General features: G+C 37.9%; 1 protein-coding gene across 1 annotated transcript in view; it reads left to right on the top strand.

The window, feature by feature from the left end:
- The window catches only part of PEX5L (peroxisomal biogenesis factor 5 like), a 693,590-nt gene that overhangs the window by 661,997 nt on the left and 9,064 nt on the right, over positions 1–22,529 (top strand). Inside the window, exons 12-13 of the mRNA XM_053710168.1 lie at positions 9,633–9,798; positions 12,323–12,480. Coding sequence (XP_053566143.1) covers positions 9,633–9,798; positions 12,323–12,480 — 324 coding nt within the window. The remainder of the gene's footprint in view (positions 1–9,632; positions 9,799–12,322; positions 12,481–22,529) is intronic.

The following is a 22,529-nucleotide window of genomic DNA, read 5'->3' as shown; positions in this document are numbered from 1 at the left end:
TATGTGCAGTTAAATTAACTGACATCTAAAGTTTGCTTGTATACATATTTAACCTGTGCCCATGATGGACTAACATTATTCCTTAAAATGTAAACTCTCACTGGTTTGTCCCACCCTCAATTGCTCACTTTAAATCCTCTCTTACTCTTTCACATTCACCTATGCACTCTCCTACTATTATGCGCTCCCATGGCACTCTCCCATATTACACACACATTTTGTGGAATTTTAAACATTTAGAAAATATGTAGTAGTACTTACTTAAAATGTAGTCTGCCTGAAAACTAAAGGATTACATTTTTTGTTCTGTTGTGAAAATGTTATGTCAAAGTAGCTATCATTCTGTAAAAATTAACTATTCTTTTTTAACCTTTTTGTTCTGTCTACTACTATTTACTTAAAGGGACACTAAACCCAATTTTTTTATTTCATGATTCAGATAGAGCATGGAATTTTAAGCAACTTTCTGATTTACTCCTTTTATCAAATTTTCTTTGTTCTCTTGCTATCTTAATTTAAAAAGCAGGAATGTAAAGCTTAAAGGGACAGTCTAGGCCAAAATAAACTTTCATGATTCAGATAGAGCATGTAATTTTAAACAATTTTCCTATTTACTTTTATCACCAATTTTGCTTTGTTCTCTTGGTATTCTTAGTTGAAAGCTTAACCTAGGAGGTTCATATGCTAATTTCTTAGACCTTGAAGCCCACCTCTTTCAGATTGCATTTTAACAGTTTTTCACCACTAGAGGGTGTTAGTTCACATATTTCATATAGATAACACTGTGTTCGTGCACGTGAAGTAATCTGGGAGCAGGCACTGATTGGCTAGACTGCAAGTCTGTCAAAAGAACTGAAAAAAGGGGCAGTTTGCAGAGGCTTAGATACAAGATAATCACAGAGGTTAAAAATATATTATTATAACTGTGTTGGTTATGCAAAACTGGGAAATTGGTAATAAAGGGATTATCTATCTTTTAAAACAATAAAAATTCTGGTGTAGACTGTCCATTTAAGAGACAGACAATTTTTGGTTCAGAACATGGTTTATGCTTGCTTATTGGTTTGCTAAATGTAGCCACCAATAAGTAAGTGCTATCCAGGGTGCTGAACCTAAAATGGGCTGGCTCCTAAGATTTAAATTCCTGCTTTTTAAATAAAGATAGCAAGAGAACAAAGAAAAATTAATAGTAGAAATAAATTAGAAAGTTGCTTAAAATTGCATGCTTTATCTGAATTGTGAAAGAAAAAAAATGGTTTTAGTATCCCTTTAAGGATTCGCTGAGACTATGGAAAAATGGTACATTTTGTTAATGAGGAATTCTGATTTTTGTAGATCAATTCATGGGCAAGTCATTTCATGGATGAAGCTCTTTTGTGGATATTCCTTATGGTGAAAATATACACATCTATGGGGTTAAATTCTATATGTGGCATAGTTTAGCCCAGCTAATTAAAGAATGACATTTTTTTAGTTGTGCAGGCCAGTGACATGTTGCAACTTTGTGGGGTCTGTGAGCTATGAGGTTAAAACACATCTACATGTTTGAGATCTTCTGAGGAGTAGGGATGCCCCCTTTCTTGGAGAAATTGCTGGCTATGATAATTAGTTTAAAAGATTATACATCAAACTCAAAAACTAAAACTCCTATGACTGGTTGCAAATGGCCATTTTGTTTAAAATTAGATTCCAGCCCTCTAAGATGTTTCATCATAACAGGGCTTTTATTTCTATATTTATTCTTTGGTATCTACATTGATCCAAACCTGAAGAATGCAATATGTGCCAGTAAGATACTGGCTGGGTAGCAACAATACCAGGAAGCATGGGAAATTCTTATTTACCCTATTTTCTACTTTACTGCTACAAGTTCAAAAAATATAAAACACTTATTTAAGGCCTGTTCCTGAGCGGGTATATCCATGTATGAAATCATATTTCATTTAATATTCCTTAAGTTGTTTACTTATAAAAAATGTATATAGATGTATTGGGTTAAATGGGAGGGGGGGGGTCGTCAAGGATAGCTTTTTTAATTTTCTTGGGAAAGACACAATTGAAGCTTGTGGTAATGCATTTAAGAAAGTTTTTCATGCATCATGTTTAAGCACTCAAGAAACATGGAACATTCTTATCTACCCCATTATTTAATTTCTATATACTACTAACTCTTGTGGAACTTAATATTCCCTAAGGTGTGGTTATATTGGTACATTTTTGGGGGGCTTAATAGGCCCTTATAAATAAATATAGCATTTTTGTTCAGTTTTATAAGTTCCTTTAGCACAAAGGCATTATTCCAAATGTAGCGTATACCTTTTAATCTATTTTTATAATGATCATGGATATACTGCACCATTTGGAATGGATTGGATTATTGTTCAAGGTTTATTAGATTGAATTATACTGAATTATACTAAACACTGTAGTTTTGTGACTGATATCTAGGTATACTTATTTTGTATATACCATCAGCGCTTTTAGCTACAGAGCTTTGGTAACTTAAAGACCACATCTCCATTCCTTTAAAGAACATTAATGCCATTCAACCTTGTCATCAGTACACAGGAGACATTTACAAAGCTACTAAATGGAATAACCATCTAATATTCCTTAAATATTTAACTAAAGTGCCTAAAGTGGGTTTGTTGATTTATCAGATTATCTAAAAGCAGAATGTTTAAGACAAACATTGGAAGTGCTTAGACAAAATCAAATGAAAGCATGTTTAAAATTAAAAACAAATACTTTTGTTTGAGTTGTGAGGAAAACGTACAAATCTTGGAAATACCATTAACTAAATATAAATACATTATAGCTTAATGGTAGTGCCCCAGAGCCCACCGCAACTAAATAAATGTATTAACCCCTGGCCTCCCACATCACTACCACTTACTAAACCTATTAACCCCTAAACCACCAGCCCCCCACATCGCCATAAACTAAATTAAGCTATTAACCCCTAAACCTAAAAACCCGTTAACATTACATTATAATTACATCATCCCCATCTTATAATACATTTAAACTTACCTTTAGAATTAAAATAAACTATATTAAACTACTTATTAACCTACCCTAACTGTTATACTAAAATTACATTAAACTATATTAAACTACTAATTAACCTAGCCTAACTGTTATACTAAAATTACATTAAACTACAAATTAAATTAACTATATTATATATTTAAAAACCTAACCCTAGTCAAATTATTTAAAGCTACAATAAATAATTACTGTTACAAAAAATAACAACTAAGTTACACAAAATAAAAAACACTAAGTTACACAAAATAAAAAAACACTAAATTACACAAAATAAAAAAGAAATGATCAAATATTTAAACTAATTACACCTAATCAAATAGCCCTATCAAAATAAAAAGCCCCCCCAAAATAAAAAAAAAACATAGCCTACAATAAACTACCAATGGCCCTTAAAAGGGCCTTTTGCATGGCATTGCCCCAAAGAAATCAGCCCTTTTACCTGTAAAATAAAATACACCCCCAACAGTAAAACCCACCACCCACACAACCAAACCCCCCAAATTAAAACCTATCTAAAAAACCTAAGCTCCCCATTGCCCTGAAAAGGGCATTTGAATGGGCATTGCCCTTAAAAGGGCATTTAGCTCTTTTTCCGCCCAAAGTCCCTAACCTAAAAATAAAACCCACCCAATAAACCCTTAAAAAAAACTATCACTAACCCCTGAAGATCCACTTACAGTTTTCGAAGACCCGACATCCATCCTCATCCAAGCGGCAGAATTCCTCAGTGAAGCCGGCAGAAGTCTTCATCCAAGCGGGCCGAAGTCTTCATCCAAACGGGCAGAAGTCTTCATCCAGACAGCATCTTCTATTTTCATCCATCCGGCGCAGAGCGGCTCCATCTTCAAGACATCCAGCGTGGAGCATCCTCTTCTTACGATTGCTGCTGAAGAATGAAGTTTCCTTTAAATGACGTCATCCAAGATGGCGTCTCTTAGATTCCAATTGGCTGATAGAATTCTATCAGTCAATAGGAATTAAGGTGAAAAAAATCCTATTGGCTGTTGCAATCAGCCAATAGGATTGAGCTTTCATCCTATTGGCTGATCAAATCAACCAATAGGATTGAGCTTGCATTCTATTGGCTATTCCAATCAGTATTTTTTGTAATTTAGTGTTTTTTATTTTGTGTAACTTAGTTGTTATTTTTTTGTTACTTAGTAATTCTTTATTCTAGATTTAAATGATTTGAGTAGGGTTAGGTTTTTAAATATGTAATATAGTTAATTTAATTTGTAGTTTAATGTAATTTTAGTATTACAGTTAGGGTAGGCTAATTTGTAGTTTTTATATAGTTTATTTTAATTCTAAAGGTAAGTTTAAATTTATTATAAGATAGGGATGAGTTAATATTTAATGTAAAGTTAGCGGGTTGTTAGGTTTAGTGGTTAATAGCTTAATTTAGTTTATGGCGATGTGGGGGGCTGGAGGTTTAGGGGTTAATAGGTTTAATAAGTGGTAGTGATGTGGGAGGCCAGGGGTTTAGGGGTTAATACATTTATTTAGTTGCGGTGGAGTCTGGGATTGGAGGGATTGGGGTTAATAACTTTAGTTGCGGTGGGCTCCAGGAGCAGTGGGCTAGAGGTCAATATATTTTTTTAGTTGCGGCGGTCTCCGGGAGCGGCAAGATAAGGGTTAATATATTTAGTTGCAGCGGGGTCCGGGAGCGGCGGAATAGCGGTTAATATCAATAAGTAGGTGGCGGATGGGTCCGGGAGTGGCGGAATAGGGGTTAATAACATTATGTAGGTGGCAGCGATGTTGGGGCGGCAGATTAGGGCTGTTTTGACTCGGGGTTCATGTTAGGGTGTTAGGTGTAAATGTTACTTTTATTCTAGCATAGAAATCAATGGGATATCTGGCAGCATCGAATATAAGCTTTCGCTGCTTTCAGACTCCCATTGATTCCTACGGCATCCGCCGCCTCCAGGGTGGCGGATTGAAAACCAAGTACGCTGGGCCGGAATAGTGGCAAGCGTGTACCTGTTAGAAGTTTGAAAACTTGCAAAAGTTGTCAGATAGTGCCGAATTTGTATTCGGAACATCTGTAATGACATAAGCATCGATCTGTGTCGGACTGAGACCGGCGGATCGTATGTTACGTCACAAATTTTAACTTTTGCCAGTCTGTAGGCTTTAATAAATATGTCGAATCAGGCTCGCCACAATTACGCTTTGGAATTCCAGCGTATTTGCGGTTGACGGCTGGATAAATAGCCCTCTATGTCTGAACTTTAAATGAGTAGTCTGTAGGTTTTTTTCTGACAATATTTAAAGTTATGTCTATTTCCACTCCCACTGCATCATGTGACAGCCATAAGCTAATCACAAATGCATATTTTGTTAATGGAAGTAAATTGGTTGTTTAAAATTGCATTCTCCAACTGAATAATGAAACTTTAATTTTAACTTGAGTGTCCCTTTAACTGATAGCAACTGCAAATAAATTATTTTTATACTGTCTTTATGACAATGGCTTGCCTGGCTGTCTGCTGACTGAAGCCTCGATCGGCTTCTTCACATAAGACAAATAGTGGGTGGAGTTTCGCTATTTAAAAAAAATATATAGAAAAAAGGATGTTAATTTGTTTTAAAAAAGTTAAGACTTGGCTGATTCTATAGCAGCACAACAGAAATGTCTTGTAATTACAATCGCCTAGATTACGAGACTTGCGTTAGCTTTAAAAAGCAGCGTTGAGAGGTCCCAACGCTGCTTTTTAACGCCCGCTGGTATTACGAGTCTGGCAGGTACAGGTGTACCGCTCACTTTTATTCCGCGACTCGAGCTTACCGCAAATCCCCTTACGTAAATTGCGTATCCTATCTTTTTAATGGGACTTGCCTAATGCCGGTATTACGAGTCTTGGAAGAAGTGAGTGGTAGACCCTCTCCTGTCAAGACTCCTACCGCATTTAAAAGTCAGTAGTTAAGAGTTTTATGGGCTAACGCCGTAACATAAAACTCTTAACTAAGGTGCTAAAAGTACACTAACAGCCATAAACTACCTATTAACCCCTAAACCGAGCCCCCCCCCACAAAAGTTTAACCCCTAATCTGCCGACTGGACATCGCCGCCACTTTAATAAATATATTAACCCCTAAACCGCCGCACTCCCGCCTCACAAACACTAGTTACATTTTATTAACCCCTAATCTGCTGTCCCTAACATCGCCGACACCTACCTACATTTATTAACCCCTAATCTGACACCCCCAACATCACCACTACTATATTAAAGGTATTAACCCCTAAACCTAAGTCTAAACCTAACCCTAACCCCCCTAACTTAAATATAATTTAAAATAATCTAAATAAAATTACTACAATTAAATAAAATATTCCTATTTAAAACTAAATACTTACCTGTAAAATAAACCCTAAGATAGCTACAATATAACTAATAGTTACATTGTAGCTATCTCAGGGTTTATTTTTATTTCACAGGCAACTTTGTATTTATTTTGACTAGGTAGAATAGTTATTAAATAGTTATTAACTATTTAATAACTACCTAGTTAAAATAAATACAAATTTACATGTAACATAAATCCTAACCTAAATTACAATTACACCTAACACTACATTATCATTAAATTAATTACCTAAACTACCTACAATTAAATACAGTTAAATTAAATAAACTAAAGTACGAAAAACAACAAACACTAAATTACAGAAAAAAAAAATAATTACAATTTTTTAAAACTAATTACACCTACTCTAATCCCCCTAATAAAATAAAAAAGCCCCCCAAAATAATAAAATTCCCTACCCTATACTAAATTACAAATAGGCCTTAAAAGGGCTTTTTGCGGGGCATTGCCCCAAAGTAATCAGCTCTTTTACCTGTAAAAAAAAAATACAATACCCCCCCAACATTAAAACCCACAACCCACACTCCCAACCCTACTCTAAAATCCACCCAATACCCCCTTAATAAAGCCTTACACTACCCATTGAAGATCACCCTACCTTGAGCCGTCTTCACCCAGCCGGCACAAGTGGTCCTCCAGAGGGGCAGAAGTCTTCATCCGATCCGGGCAGAAGAGGACCTCCAGATAGGCAGAAGGCTTCATCGAGGTGGCATCTTCTATCTTCATCCATCCGGAGCGGAGTGGGTCCATCTTCAATCCAGCCAACACGGAGCATCCTCTTCAAACGAAGTCCAAGCGAAGAATGAAGGTTCCTTCAAATGACGTCATCCAAGATGGCGTCCCTTGAATTCCGATTGGCTGATAGGATTCTATCAGCCAATCAGAATTAAGGTAGGAAAAATCCTATTGGCTGATGCATTCAATTGGCTGTTCAATCAGTTTATTAAGGGGGGGATTGGGTGGGTTTTTGAGTAAGGTTGGGAGTGTGGGTGGTGGGTTTTAATGTTGGGGGGTTTACAGGTAAAAGAGCTGATTACTTTGGGGCAATGCCCCGCAAAAAGCCCTTTTAAGGGATATTTGTAATTTAGTATATGGTAAGGAATTTTATTATTTTGGGGGGCTTTTTTATTTTATTAGGGGGATTAGATTAGGTATAATTAGTTTAAACTTCTTGTTTTTATTTTTTTATTTTCTGTAATTTAGTGTCTTTTTTGTACTTTAGTTTAGCTAATTTAATTGTAGTTAATTGTAGTTAGTTTATGTAAATAATTTAATGATAGTGTAGTGTTAGGTGTAATTGTAATTTAGGTTAGGATTTATTTTACAGGTAAATGTGTACTTATTTTAGCTAGGTAGCTATTAAATAGTTAATAACTATTTAATAACTATTCTACCTAGTTAAAATAAATACAAAGTTGCCTGTAAAATAAATATAAACCCTAAGCTAGCTACAATGTAACTATTAGTTATATTGTAGCTAGCTTATTGTTTATTTTATAGGTAAGTATTTAGTTTTAAATAGGAATAATTTATTTAATTGTAGTAATTTTATTTCGTTGTATTTAAATTATATTTAAGTTAGGGGGTGTTAGACTTAGGTTTAGACTTAGGTTTAGGGGTTAATAAATTTAATATAGTAGCGGCGACGATGGGGGCGGCAGATTAGGGGTTAATAAATGTAGGTAAGTTGCAGCAACATTGGGGGGGTAGATTAGGGGTTAATAAATATAATGTAGGTGTCGGCGATGTTGGGGGCAGCATATTAGGGGTTCATAGGGATAATGTAGGTGGCGGCGGTGTCCGGTTGCTAACAAGCATTAAAAAAAATGCTTGTTAGCAACGCACCCCTGTTACCGCAAAACTCGTAAGCTCTGTGAATGTGTTTAGTGTCCATTTAAGTTAGGCAGCTTTGTAGCTGTTACTAGTCACTATATTATTTCTTTTAATTACTATGCTTGAGTTATTTTAAAGTTATTTCATGTAGAAAAAAAAAGTACTGTTTTTCAGAAAAGTTCCATTGACTTATAATTGGGATTTGTTGCCAGTTCAACATTGGTCATTGCTGAATGTATGTTCATGAAACTTAGCAAGCTGACAGCTTTTGACTTTATCTAACGCCCTTTTGGAAGTTTGATGTTTATAACTATTATTATTTTTAAGTGATTTCATTCAAATTAGCTATAGTTAGGTCCCCACCTGACATGCTCAGTAGAGTGCATCTTCTTCTGCACATTATCAATCTGTCAGCAGGTGAAGCCTGTTTCTGTGTTCACTTCTCAAGACTATTAAGGATCCAATTCTCTAAAACTTTACAGGCTAGAGAGCAATTATTGTGGAGACTTGACAGGGGCACAATTTAAATTGCCATTATACCCATATTCTATATATAATCAAGCCTCACGCCAACATTCACAATGCAAAGTGTTGTCTGGAGTGGTTTAAAGAACTCTAACTACTGGAATGCATAGTGCCTACTGTATAGTTTGGTGGAGGAAGTATGATGGTCTGGGACTGTTTTTAAGAGTTTAGGCTATGCCTTAGAGTTCCAGTGAAGGGTCATCTTAATGCTACAGGATACAAAGACATTTTAGACAATTGGGTGCTTCCAACTTTGTGGCAACAGTTTGGGTAAGCCACTTCCTGTCCCAGCATGACTGTGCCCCTGTTAAAGTACACATAAAAATAAATAGACAACAAGTAAACTATGGCAAAAATTACTGCTGGAAATAAAAATCACAAATAAATTATACAAAAGGTTAAAACTATAATAGACTTGCTGAAAAGAAGCAATCTGAAAGAATAAAGTAGCCATCCTTTTTAGCAAATCAAGTAAATGCAATGTTGTGGAGTACATCACTCTGAAGCTTCATGGGGAGGAACAAGGCAAGATATGTTATAAATACAAAGCCTCCTGTCTTAATAAAATGATCTCACAATTAACAGCATTGCATCTGCTTTTTGGCAAACCTGTTTTTAAAAGGAATAGTTCTTTTTATAGAGAGAAATCATTTTTAATGTAAAAAAAGACAACAAATAGAAGTATATCTGAGACACAGTAAATAAATGCATCTTAAACCAGCTTGTTTTTATTGGGATGTAATATGTATCCATCATTCTAGATATTCCTGTCATTAGAATGTTATGTCTCTGTAAATCACATTTTAATACAACTAGGTTAACTAATGTAGTTGTCTTTATTCTTCCAGTACATCTCTTGAAGAGGTGAAGGACTTGTATCTGGAGGCAGCACATCAGAATAAGGAGCTTATAGATCCGGATCTGCAGACAGGACTTGGAGTTTTATTCAACCTGAGTGGGGAGTTTGATAGGGCCGTGGATGCTTTCAACTCTGCCTTAATGGTCCGACCAGAGGTAAATTAGTCATTTTGTCTCTGTGTGCATTATAAACCAAGGACTTGACTGCTTTTACTTATAATGTATTAATAGGGATAGGAAGTAGTGCTCCTTTAGTAAAACAAATATGTTAAATCAAAGAAATCCTAAAAAGAATCAGATTGTGTAAAAAAAAAGAAAAGCAAACAACTTACTTGTTTTCTTGCAAAATGAGCACTTTAAATGTCTCATGGTAGCCCCTACCCTCAGGAATTTGAAAAGTAATACTTATTGAAGTAATTTCTAATAAGTATAACAAATAGAATTTTTGCTGCTTTTTTATAGAACATATTCTTCTATGTTAAGAACATTGGAATGTGAAATATTAATATTTCTTGTCGGGTTATCGCACTTGAGAAAGCGCAATCGGATTTATGCAACTTGTTGGGTGTTAGATTCTTTTCACTTTTCACGCTCCATTGAAGTCTATGTGAGAATACGTTAATGCAGGTGTGATATTATAACTTCAGCTTTTTGCACGCATCGGGTTAGCGCTCAACTCGTATTATAGCCCTAAATATATATATATATATATATATATATATATATATATATATATATATATATATATATATATATATACAGGGAGTGCAGAATTATTAGGCAAATGAGTATTTTGACCACATCATCCTCTTTATGCATGTTGTCTTACTCCAAGCTGTATAGGCTCGAAAGCCTACTACCAATTAAGCATATTAGGTGATGTGCATCTCTGTAATGAGAAGGGGTGTGGTCTAATGACATCAACACCCTATATCAGGTGTGCATAATTATTAGGCAACTTCCTTTCCTTTGGCAAAATGGGTCAAAAGAAGGACTTGACAGGCTCAGAAAAGTCAAAAATAGTGAGATATCTTGCAGAGGGATGCAGCACTCTTAAAATTGCAAAGCTTCTGAAGCGTGATCATCGAACAATCAAGCGTTTCATTCAAAATAGTCAACAGGGTCGCAAGAAGCGTGTGAAAAAACCAAGGCGCAAAATAACTGCCCATGAACTGAGAAAAGTCAAGCGTGCAGCTGCCAAGATGCCACTTGCCACCAGTTTGGCCATATTGGAGTGCCCAAAAGCACAAGGTGTGCAATACTCAGAGACATGGCCAAGGTAAGAAAGGCTGAAAGACGACCACCACTGAACAAGACACACAAGCTGAAACGTCAAGACTGGGCCAAGAAATATCTCAAGACTGATTTTTCTAAGGTTTTATGGACTGATGAAATGAGAGTGAGTCTTGATGGGCCAGATGGATGGGCCCGTGGCTGGATTGGTAAAGGGCAGAGAGCTCCAGTCCGACTAAGACGCCAGCAAGGTGGAGGTGGAGTACTGGTTTGGGCTGGTATCATCAAAGATGAGCTTGTGGGGCCTTTTCGGGTTGAGGATGGAGTCAAGCTCAACTCCCAGTGCTACTGCCAGTTTCTGGAAGATACCTTCTTCAAGCAGTGGTACAGGAAGAAGTCTGCATCCTTCAAGAAAAACATGATTTTCATGCAGGACAATGCTCCATCACACGCGTCCAAGTACTCCACAGCGTGGCTGGCAAGAAAGGGTATAAAAGAAGAAAATCTAATGACATGGCCTCCTTGTTCACCTGATCTGAACCCCATTGAGAACCTGTGGTCCATCATCAAATGTGAGATTTACAAGGAGGGAAAACAGTACACCTCTCTGAACAGTGTCTGGGAGGCTGTGGTTGCTGCTGCACGCAATGTTGATGGTGAACAGATCAAAACACTGACAGAATCCATGGATAGCAGTCTTTTGAGTGTCCTTTCAAAGAAAGGTGGCTATATTGGTCACTGATTTATTTTTGTTATGTTTTTGAATGTCAGAAATGTATATTTGTGAATGTTGAGATGTTATATTGGTTTCACTGGTAAAAATAAATAATTGAAATGGGTATATATTTGTTTTTTGTTAAGTTGCCTAATAATTATGCACAGTAATAGTCACCTGCACACACAGATATCCCCCTAAAATAGCTATAACTAAAAACAAACTAAAAACTACTTCCAAAACTATTCAGCTTTGATATTAATGAGTTTTTTGGGTTCATTGAGAACATGGTTGTTGTTCAATAATAAAATGAATCCTCAAAAATACAACTTGCCTAATAATTCTGCACTCCCTGTATATATATATATATATATATATATATATATATATATATATATATATATATATATATATATATATATATATATATATATTTATATATACCAGGGATCCTAAATTATTACTCTATTTATTAAGTACCATTCTCATATCAGTTCATGGGAAAAAAATTTGATTATCTATTGATATTGTCTGTTGACCAGGAGAAGGCACATTACCTTGAAATATACTAGATTTGGACCAAAACCCTTTTTGACAACCAAGAGGTTGCATTTTTTTTTTAAACATTACGGATCCATATATGACTCAAGATGATCAATATCTATGTTATGTAAGCCCATTGGGTTGTTGGGTTATGCCCTAATAGTGTTAACTACTATTATTTATTGACAGGACTATTCCTTATGGAACCGCCTTGGAGCCACCCTAGCAAACGGAGATCGAAGTGAAGAAGCTGTGGATGCTTATTCAAAAGCCCTGGAAATACAACCTGGTTTTATTCGGTCAAGATACAATCTTGGAATTAGCTGCATTAACCTTGGGGCCCACAGGTTTGTAAGAAAAAAGAAAATTCTATATAATTATTTTTAAATTTATACTTGAATGCTATCAATATCGTGTAAAACATATTAAAATAAAGTATGACACGTATATTAAATGTTAAATATAACTTTTTTAAAATAATTGCATAATATATATGTGTGTGTGTGTGTAAATAATTGTATGTATTTATGTATATATGTGTGTGTATGTATGTGCACACATATATACATACATACACACACACATATACAAATATACAGTTGTGCTCATAAGTTTACATACCCTGGATATGATTTCTTGGCCATTTTTCAGAGAATATAAATGATAACACTAAAACTTTTCTTTCTCCAACATTGGTGTGTCCGGTCCACGGCGTCATCCTTACTTGTGGGATATTCGCTTCCCCAACAGGAAATGGCAAAGAGTCCCAGCAAAGCTGGTCACATGATCCCTCCTAGGCTCCGCCCACCCCAGTCATTCTCTTTGCCGTTGCACAGGCAACATCTCCACGGAGATGGTTAAGAGGTTTTTTTTTTTTGCTTTATTTGTGCATATTATTCAAATTTAGGCTAACAATTGACATTTATAATCTTGGGGAACGTTTATAAAATGGCAGGCACTGTATTGGACACCTTTTTCAGTCAGGGGGCCTTTCTAGTCATAGACTGAGCCTCATTTTCGCGCCATTAATGCACAGTTGTTTTTTGAGAACAGGGCATGCAGATGCATGTGTGTGGATCTAAGAATCGCTGAAAAAGCTTTTAGAAGGCTTCATTTGGTATCGTATTCCCCTCAGGGCTTGGTTGGGTCTTAGCAAAGACTGTATCTGGGACTGTATAGGGGTTAAATTGAAAAACGGCTCCGGTTCCGTTAATTTAAGGGTTAAAGCTCTGAAATTTGGTGTGCAATACTTTTAAGGCTTTAAGACACTGTGGTGAAAATTTGGTAATTTTTGAACAATTCCTTCATACTTTTTCACATATTCAGTAATAAAGTGTTTTCTGTTTGAAATTTAATTTAAACGTTTTTTGTGCATTGTTGACAAGTTTAAGCCTGTTTAACATGTCTATACCTTCAGATAAGCTATGTTCTATATGTATGAAAGCCAATGTGTCTCCCCATTTAAATTTATGTGATAATTGTGCCATAGCGTCCAAACAAAGTAAGGACAGTACTGCCACAAATAATGTTATTGCCCAAGATGATTCCTCAAATGAGGGGAGTAAACATGACACTACATCATCTCCTACTGTGTCTACACCAGTTTTGCCCATGCAGGAGGCCCCTAGTACATCTAGTGCGCCAATACTTATTACCATGCAACAATTAACGGCTGTAATGGATAACTCCATAGCAAATCTTTTATCCAAAATGCCTACTTATCAGAGAAAGCGCGATTGCTCTGTTTTAAACACTGAAGAGCAAGAGGACGCTGATGATAATTGTTCTGTCATACCCTCACACCAATCTGAAGGGGCCATGAGGGAGGTTTTGTCTGAGGGAGAAATTTCAGATTCAGGAAAAATTTCTCATCAAGCTGAACCTGATGTTGTGACATTTAAATTTAAATTAGAACATCTCCGCGTACTGCTTAAGGAGGTGTTATCTACTCTGGATGATTGTGACAATTTGGTCATTCCAGAGAAATTATGCAAGATGGACAGGTTCCTAGAGGTTCCGGTGTCCCCCGACGCTTTTCCTATACCCAAGCGGGTGGCGGACATAGTAAATAAAGAGTGGGAAAAGCCCGGCATACCTTTTGTTCCTCCCCCTATATTTAAGAAATTATTTCCTATGGTCGACCCCAGAAAGGACTTATGGCAGACAGTCCCCAAGGTCGAGGGGGCAGTTTCTACTCTAAACAAACGCACTACTATTCCTATCGAAGATAGTTGTGCTTTCAAAGATCCTATGGATAAAAAATTGGAAGGTTTGCTTAAAAAGATTTTTGTACAGCAAGGCTACCTTCTACAACCAATTTCATGCATTGTTCCTGTCACTATGGCAGCGTGGTTCTGGTTCGAGGAACTAGAAAAGTCGCTCAGTAGAGAAACTCCATATGAGGAGGTTATGGACAGAGTTCACGCACTTAAATTGGCTAACTCTTTTATTTTAGATGCCGCTTTGCAATTAGCAAAATTAGCGGCGAAAAATTCAGGGTTTGCTATTGTGGCGCGCAGAGCGCTTTGGCTAAAGTCTTGGTCAGCGGATGTGTCATCCAAGACAAAATTACTTAACATTCCTTTCAAAGGTAAAACTTTATTTGGACCTGATTTGAAAGAGATTATTTCAGACATCACTGGGGGAAAGGGCCACGCCCTTCCACAGGATAGGTCTTTTAAGGCTAAAAATAAGCCTAATTTTCGTCCCTTTCGCAGAAATGGACCAGCCTCTAATTCTGCATCCTCTAAGCAAGAGGGTAATGCCTCACAACCCAAACCAGCCTGGAAACCAATGCAAGGCTGGAACAAAGGTAAGCAGGCCAAGAAGCCTGCCACTGCTAACAAGACAGCATGAAGGAGTAGCCCCCGATCCGGGACCGGATCTGGTGGGGGGCAGACTCTCTCTCTTTGCTCAGGCTTGGGCAAGAGATGTTCAGGATCCTTGGGCGCTAGAAATAGTTTCTCAAGGTTATCTCCTGGAATTCAAGGAACTACCCCAAGGGGAAGGTTCCACAAGTCTCACTTATCCTCAAACCAAATAAAGAGACAGGCATTCTTAAATTGTGTAGAAAACCTGTTAAAAATGGGAGCGATACACCCAGTTCCAATAAAGGAACAAGGAATGGGATTTTATTCCAATCTGTTCGTAGTTCCCAAAAAAGAGGGAACGTTCAGACCAATTTTGGATTTGAAGATCCTAAACAAATTTCTCAGGGTACCATCGTTCAAAATGGAAACTATTCGAACGATTCTACCCACCATCCAGGAAAGTCAATTTATGACTACCGTGGATCTAAAGGATGCGTACCTACATATCCCTATCCACAAGGAACATCATCAGTTCCTAAGGTTCGCTTTTCTGGACAAACATTACCAGTTTGTGGCTCTTCCATTCGGATTAGCCACTGATCCAAGGATTTTCACAAAGGTGCTAGGGTCCCTTCTAGTGGTTCTAAGACCAAGGGGCATTGCAGTAGTACCTTACTTGGACGACATTCTAATACAAGCGTCGTCCCTGTCAAAGGCAAAGGCTCATACGGACATCGTTCTAGCCTTTCTCACATCTCACGGATGGAAAGTGAACAAAGAAAAGAGTTCTCTGTCCCCGTCAACAAGAGTTCCCTTCTTGGGAACAATAATAGATTCCTTAGAAATGAGGATTTTTCTGACAGAGGTCAGAAAATCAAAACTTCTAAACTCTTGTCAAGTGCTTCATTCTGTTCCTCGTCCTTCCATAGTGCAGTGCATGGAAGTAATAGGATTGATGGTTGCAACAATGGACATAGTTCCTTTTGCATGAATTCATCTAAGACCATTACAACTGTGCATGCTCAAACAGTGGAATGGGGATTATACAGACTTGTCTCCAGTGATTCAAGTAGATCAAAAGACCAGAGATTCACTCCATTGGTGGCTGACCCTGGACCATCTGTCCCAGGGAATGAGCTTCCGCAGGCCAGAGTGGGTCATTGTCACGACCAACGCCAGTCTAGTGGGCTGGGGTGCGGTCTGGGAATCCCTGAAAGCTCAGGGTCTATGGTCTCGGGAAGAGTCTCTTCTCCCGATAAACATTCTGGAACTGAGAGCGATATTCAATGCTCTCAGAGCTTGGCCTCAACTAGCAAAGGCCAAATTCATAAGGTTCCAATCAGACAACATGACGACTGTTGCTTACATCAATCATCAAGGGGGAACAAAGAGTTCCCTGGCGATGAAAGAAGTGACCAAAATAATTCAATGGGCGGAGGATCACTCCTGCCACTTGTCTGCGATCCACATCCCAGGAGTGGAAAATTGGGAAGCGGATTTTCTGAGTCGTCAGACATTTCATCCGGGGGAGTGGGAACTCCATCCGGAAATCTTTGCCCAAATAACTCAATTATGGGGCATTCCAGACATGGATCTGATGGCGTCTTGTCAGAACTTCAAGGTTCCTTGCTACGGGTCCAGATCCAGGGATCCCAAGGCGACTCTAGTAGATGCACTAGTAGCACCTTGGACTTTCAACCTAGCTTACGTATTCCCACCGTTTCCTCTCATTCCCAGGCTGGTAGCCAGGATCAATCAGGAGAGGGCCTCTGTGATCTTGATAGCTCCTGCGTGGCCACGCAGGACTTGGTATGCAGACCTGGTGAATATGTCATCGGCTCCACCATGGAAGCTACCTTTGAGACAGGACCTTCTTGTTCAAGGTCCATTCGAACACCCAAATCTGGTCTCCCTCCAACTGACGGCTTGGAGATTGAACGCTTGATTCTATCAAAGCGTGGGTTTTCAGATTCGGTGATAGATACTCTGGTTCAGGCCAGAAAACCTGTAACTAGAAAAATTTACCATAAAATATGGAAAAAATATATCTGTTGGTGTGAATCCAAAGGATTCCCATGGAATAAGATAAAAATTCCTAAGATTCTCTCCTTTCTTCAAGAAGGTTTGGAGAAAGGATTATCTGCAAGTTCTTTAAAGGGACAGATCTCTGCTTTATCTGTCTTACTACACAAAAGACTGGCAGCTGTGCCAGATGTTCAAGCATTTGTTCAGGCTCTGGTTAGGATCAAGCCTGTTTACAGACCTTTGACTCCTCCCTGGAGTCTAAATCTAGTTCTTTCAGTTCTTCAAGGGGTTCCGTTTGAACCCTTACATTCCGTAGATATTAAGTTACTATCTTGGAAAGTTTTGTTTTTGGTTGCAATTTCTTCTGCTAGAAGAGTTTCAGAGTTATCTGCTCTGCAGTGTTCTCCTCCTTATCTGGTGTTCCATGCAGATAAGGTGGTTTTGCGTACTAAGCCTGGTTTTCTTCCTAAAGTTGTTTCTAACAAAAATATTAACCAGGAGATAGTTGTACCTTCTTTGTGTCCGAATCCAGTTTCAAAGAAGGAACGTTTGTTACACAATTTGGACGTTGTCCGTGCTCTAAAGTTCTATTTAGAGGCTACTAAAGATTTCAGACAAACATCTTCCTTGTTTGTTGTTTATTCTGGTAAAAGGAGAGGTCAAAAAGCGACTTCTACCTCTCTTTCCTTTTGGCTTAAAAGCATTATCCGATTGGCTTATGAGACTGCCGGACGGCAGCCTCCTGAAAGAATCACAGCTCACTCCACTAGGGCTGTGGCTTCCACATGGGCCTTCAAGAACGAGGCTTCTGTTGACCAGATATGTAAGGCAGCGACTTGGTCTTCACTGCACACTTTTGCCAAATTTTACAAATTTGATACTTTTGCTTCTTCGGAGGCTATTTTTGGGAGAAAGGTTTTGCAAGCTGTGGTGCCTTCCGTTTAGGTGACCTGATTTGCTCCCTCCCTTCATCCGTGTCCTAAAGCTTGGTATTGGTTCCCACAAGTAAGGATGATGCCGTGGACCGGACACACCAATGTTGGAGAAAACAGAATTTATGCTTACCTGATAAATTACTTTCTCCAACGGTGTGTCCGGTCCACGGCCCGCCCTGGTTTTTTAATCAGGTCTGATGAATTATTTTCTCTAACTACAGTCACCACGGTACCATATGGTTTCTCCTATATATATTTCCTCCTGTCCGTCGGTCGAATGACTGGGGTGGGCGGAGCCTAGGAGGGACTATATGGCCAGCTTTGCTGGGACTCTTTGCCATTTCCTGTTGGGGAAGAGAATATCCCACAAGTAAGGATGACGCCGTGGACCAGACACACCGTTGGAGAAAGTAATTTATCAGGTAAGCATAAATTCTGTTTTCACCATTCGGCTTAGGCACCAAAACAATTGGGTTGCTCCACTAACTTTGTGAAACCTCTATTACTCCCAACGTAAGCATCTTTTTGACCTCTGCACTAACTGTCTCTCTCCTGGCCTCAGGTATTCGGTATGGCTTCAAATTAATTCTTTTCCCAGGTTCTGTAATTATATCATGCAGGATTACATTTGTTCTCCCTGGTATTGGGGAAAAAACATCTCTGTTTTTAGACCCAAATTCTCTCACTTCCTGATTCTGATGGGGAGCTAGCGTCTCTGCTATATATACACCTCAGGATTTTTTGTAAACTGTAGCATGACCTCTCTGTCTAACCACGGTTTAATTAGATTTATGTGATAGATCTGTTCTGGTTTTCTTCTACCAGGTTGACTCACTTTATAATTAACAAAATTGACCTGTTCAATAATCTCATACGGACCTTGGCAACTTGCCAGGAATTTACATTCAACTGTAGGTACCAGAACTAGAACTCTATCTCCAGGTTGGAAAACCCTTAGCCTTGCATTCTTATTATAACTGGCTTCCTGAGCTCTCTGTGCTTTCTGCATATTTTCCCTTACTATTGGCATTATAGCTTCCATTCTTTCTTGCATTTGTGCTACATGCTCTATAACACTACGGTGAGGTGTATTTTCCTGCTTCCATGTTTCTTTCGCAATGTCAAGTATTCCCCTGAGATGCCTACCGTATAACAATTCAAAAGGTGAAAAACCTGTGGAACCTTGGGGCACTTCCCTAATGGAAAACATAAGGTACAGTAGCAAACAATCCCAGTTCTTTCCCTCCTTGTCTACCACTTTTCGTAACATGCTTTTTAAAGTTTTATTAAACCTCTCAACCAACCCATCAATTTGGGGGTGATACACAGATGTTTTTAGTTGTCTTATTTAATATGAGGAATATAAACTCCTTAATCTGACTTTTAATAGTTTTCTTCAGATTAAATTTAAAGTGCAAATATGTATATATGTAAATATATATATATATATGTATATCTATGCAATATTATTTTATTTCATCCCAGAGTGGCAATTTGGCTATGGCACAAAATATATCTGTTTATTTACACAGCTTTTATGGCTCATTGAGGAAATAACAATTAAATTCTAATTAATCCAGAAATATATACTTATACTTCTTGACCATGCAAGACATAACTATATGAAATCTGGCTTATTATTTAGCTAAAAATGGGTTTACAATATACAATTTATAACTATGGGATTAGATATTTCTATATTGGATTAATAGGCAACATTGACTAGGTTCTAGCCTTCATATGTACTCTTGTAAATATTGCATAAATACACATATAGATAAATCAATGATAGATAACCCAATGTAATAAAGACTCTTAAAAATACTGTTGGTTTCCAAATACACAATCATTTATTAGATCAGCTAAAAACATAATATTACACAATATTCAATTTTTTAGGCCTAAATACAATAACAATTACATTTACTTACAAGACAAATATACACTTATACAAACATACATGATACAGGTACCTTATTTAGATGTTCTAACAGGGATGTCTGGGACAGTCTGGGTGTTTTCTCTGCTAGCTTCCTGTCCTCATCCTCCCCTCTCTTCTCTCTCCTTCTTACTCCTTCTTATCAACTGACTATACTGTATATCTTATATATATTTGAAACAATGTCCCATCTGACAATATTAACTTAGATGTAATTGGCTCAATTTTCCCTCTCTAACCATATTTGGAAAAACAAACATCATTGGTCTTAGCATTGTTTACATGTAAATAGGGGCTATTGTAGGGAGTAGATATCTATAAATCATGATAACCTGGTATCGACCACATCCACACCCCAATAGCCACATGAAAGACTCCTATTTACATGTAAACATTTGGTGACTCTATTGAATTGGAGGAAGCCTGTGGAAATAATAATTCCCCTTGTTTACCATCCCCTGACTTTTTTATGGCTTTTGTTCCTGAACAGAGCATGGTAGACAAAAGGCTTTATGGCTTTTGTTCCTGAACAGAGCATGGTAAACAAAAGGCCAATTTCCTTCCATTGACAGTTAATATTATTAGAATATCATATAAGCAGATATACACACACATACATACACACACACATAATATCTACATAAAAATGGGACAAATACATAAGTAATTGACCAAACTGTAACAGTTGTTTAATTTTAAGAAGTTTACATAACTCTTTTATAATTTTTGACATAAAAGGGGTTCCCTGATCTGTAAGGATCTCCTTTGGTAAGCCCACCCTGCTGAACATCATCATTAACTCCTTAGCAATATTCTTAGAGGAGGTGTTCCGCAAAGGAATTGCCTCAGGCTAGCGGGTAGCATAGTCCACCACAACTAAAATATACTCATGCCCCCTTGCAGACTTTAGTAAAGGCCCTACCAAATCAATTGTTATTCGCTCAAAAGGAACCTCTATAAGAGGAAGAGGTTTTAGTGGATTGTGGTAACCTTTAAATGGAGCCTTCTGCTGACATTCTGGGCAGGATTTACAAAATCTCTCTATTGAAATGGAAATACCAGGCCAATAAAACTGTGCAAGAACTCTTTCTCTGGTCTTTTCAATACCAAGGTGCCCCCCTAGCACATGACTATGGGCTAATTTCAAAACGGTATTTCTATAAGACTTAGAAACCAATAATTATTCCACCTCCTCAAACCCTTTCTTTTCTGCTCTATGAAGCAGGTTATTTTTCACCTTAAAATAAGGAAAACATAATTGTTTTTCAGGATCCATGACAGTGCCTTCAATTAATTAAACATTTTCCCTCACCACTATCAGAGTCGGGTCCTCCCATTGGGCAGCTCGGAAATTACCAGAATTACTCCCTAGATCCTCAATTGTTATGTCTTCTCCAGAAGCATTACTCTGAGGGGGTTCTGCCTAATTGCCCAGACACACCAGAAGTGCCTCCTGCATAGTGTCTGGTTCCCAATCAATATTGGAGAATGGAAAAATGGTTTCTATTTCCACCACCTCCTGTAACTTCCCAGGATTAATCCCATGACCTACTGAAGGTTTCTCCCACACTTGATAAAAGTGAGGAAAGTCTCTCCCCAATACTATATCATAGGGCAACACAGGCACTGCCCCTACGCGACCCTTAACTGTATCAATATCTGTGATAATTTTAACCTCAGCTGTAGGGTATGTGTCCCCATGTATACAGACAGTATCAAGCATTTGATCTCTATCTAACTTTTCTGGCTGAAGCAAAACACTTTTTACCAGAGTAACTTCACTCCCTGAATCAAGGAGCGCTTGTACACTCTTACCCTCCACATTCACAGATCTTAAATACCTAGAACACATAGCACTGGAAACAAGACATTTTGGTGCAGGTTAACATTGTACTATGTCTGTCTCTTGCACCCATATTACATTGCATAGGCTCCTCCCCCTGTGTACAGTTACATGCAATATGCCATAACTCTTGGCATTTAAAACACCTTATTTTTTCATCAGTTTGGCCTCTTGGCCATAATGGTTCCCTAGGGAGCCATTTCCCACCATAGTCATTTTGTCCCTGGTTATAAATAGACCTTTGTTCATCTGTTTTTCCACTTGTTTTTTTTATAAGGCAGCTTTGATTTAGGTTGAGGATCATTGCTGTGCAATTCCTTAGCAGTCAAATATCTCTAAACCAGGCTCATCATTTCTTGTCGGTCTTTAGGATCCCCTTGACTGACCCACTGTCGAAGTCCAGATGTCAGATTCTTGAGAAATCTATCCATTACAACCATTTCAATGACTTTTGTGGCTGAATTAATGTCTGGCACAAGCCATTTCTGAGCAAGTCTCAGCAGTTCATACATTTGTGCTCTCAAACACCCAATTGTTAAATCTTTAGGCGTGAATTGCAGGTGTTACTCACAATTTCAGTCTTTAGTTTCTCATAATCTTGAGCTTGGCTGCGAGACAAATCCTCATATTCTTTCTGGGCTTCTCCACTAAGACATGGTGCAAGTAGCCCTGCCCACTGTTCAGGTGGCCACTGTTCCCTGGCAGCAATCATCTCAATTGTTGTGAGGTAAGTCTTAATATCATCCATCTCTGACAACTTATGCAGAAAGACATTTGCTTGGATATAGCACCACCTATCCACAGTGGGGGTAGCTTCAGAAGGCTGTAGGACTTGCTGCAATAC

This window comes from Bombina bombina, chromosome 4 (genome assembly GCF_027579735.1).
Source record: "Bombina bombina isolate aBomBom1 chromosome 4, aBomBom1.pri, whole genome shotgun sequence".
Lineage (NCBI taxonomy): Eukaryota > Metazoa > Chordata > Amphibia > Anura > Bombinatoridae > Bombina > Bombina bombina.
This window is presented reverse-complemented; position numbering and strand designations above follow the sequence as displayed.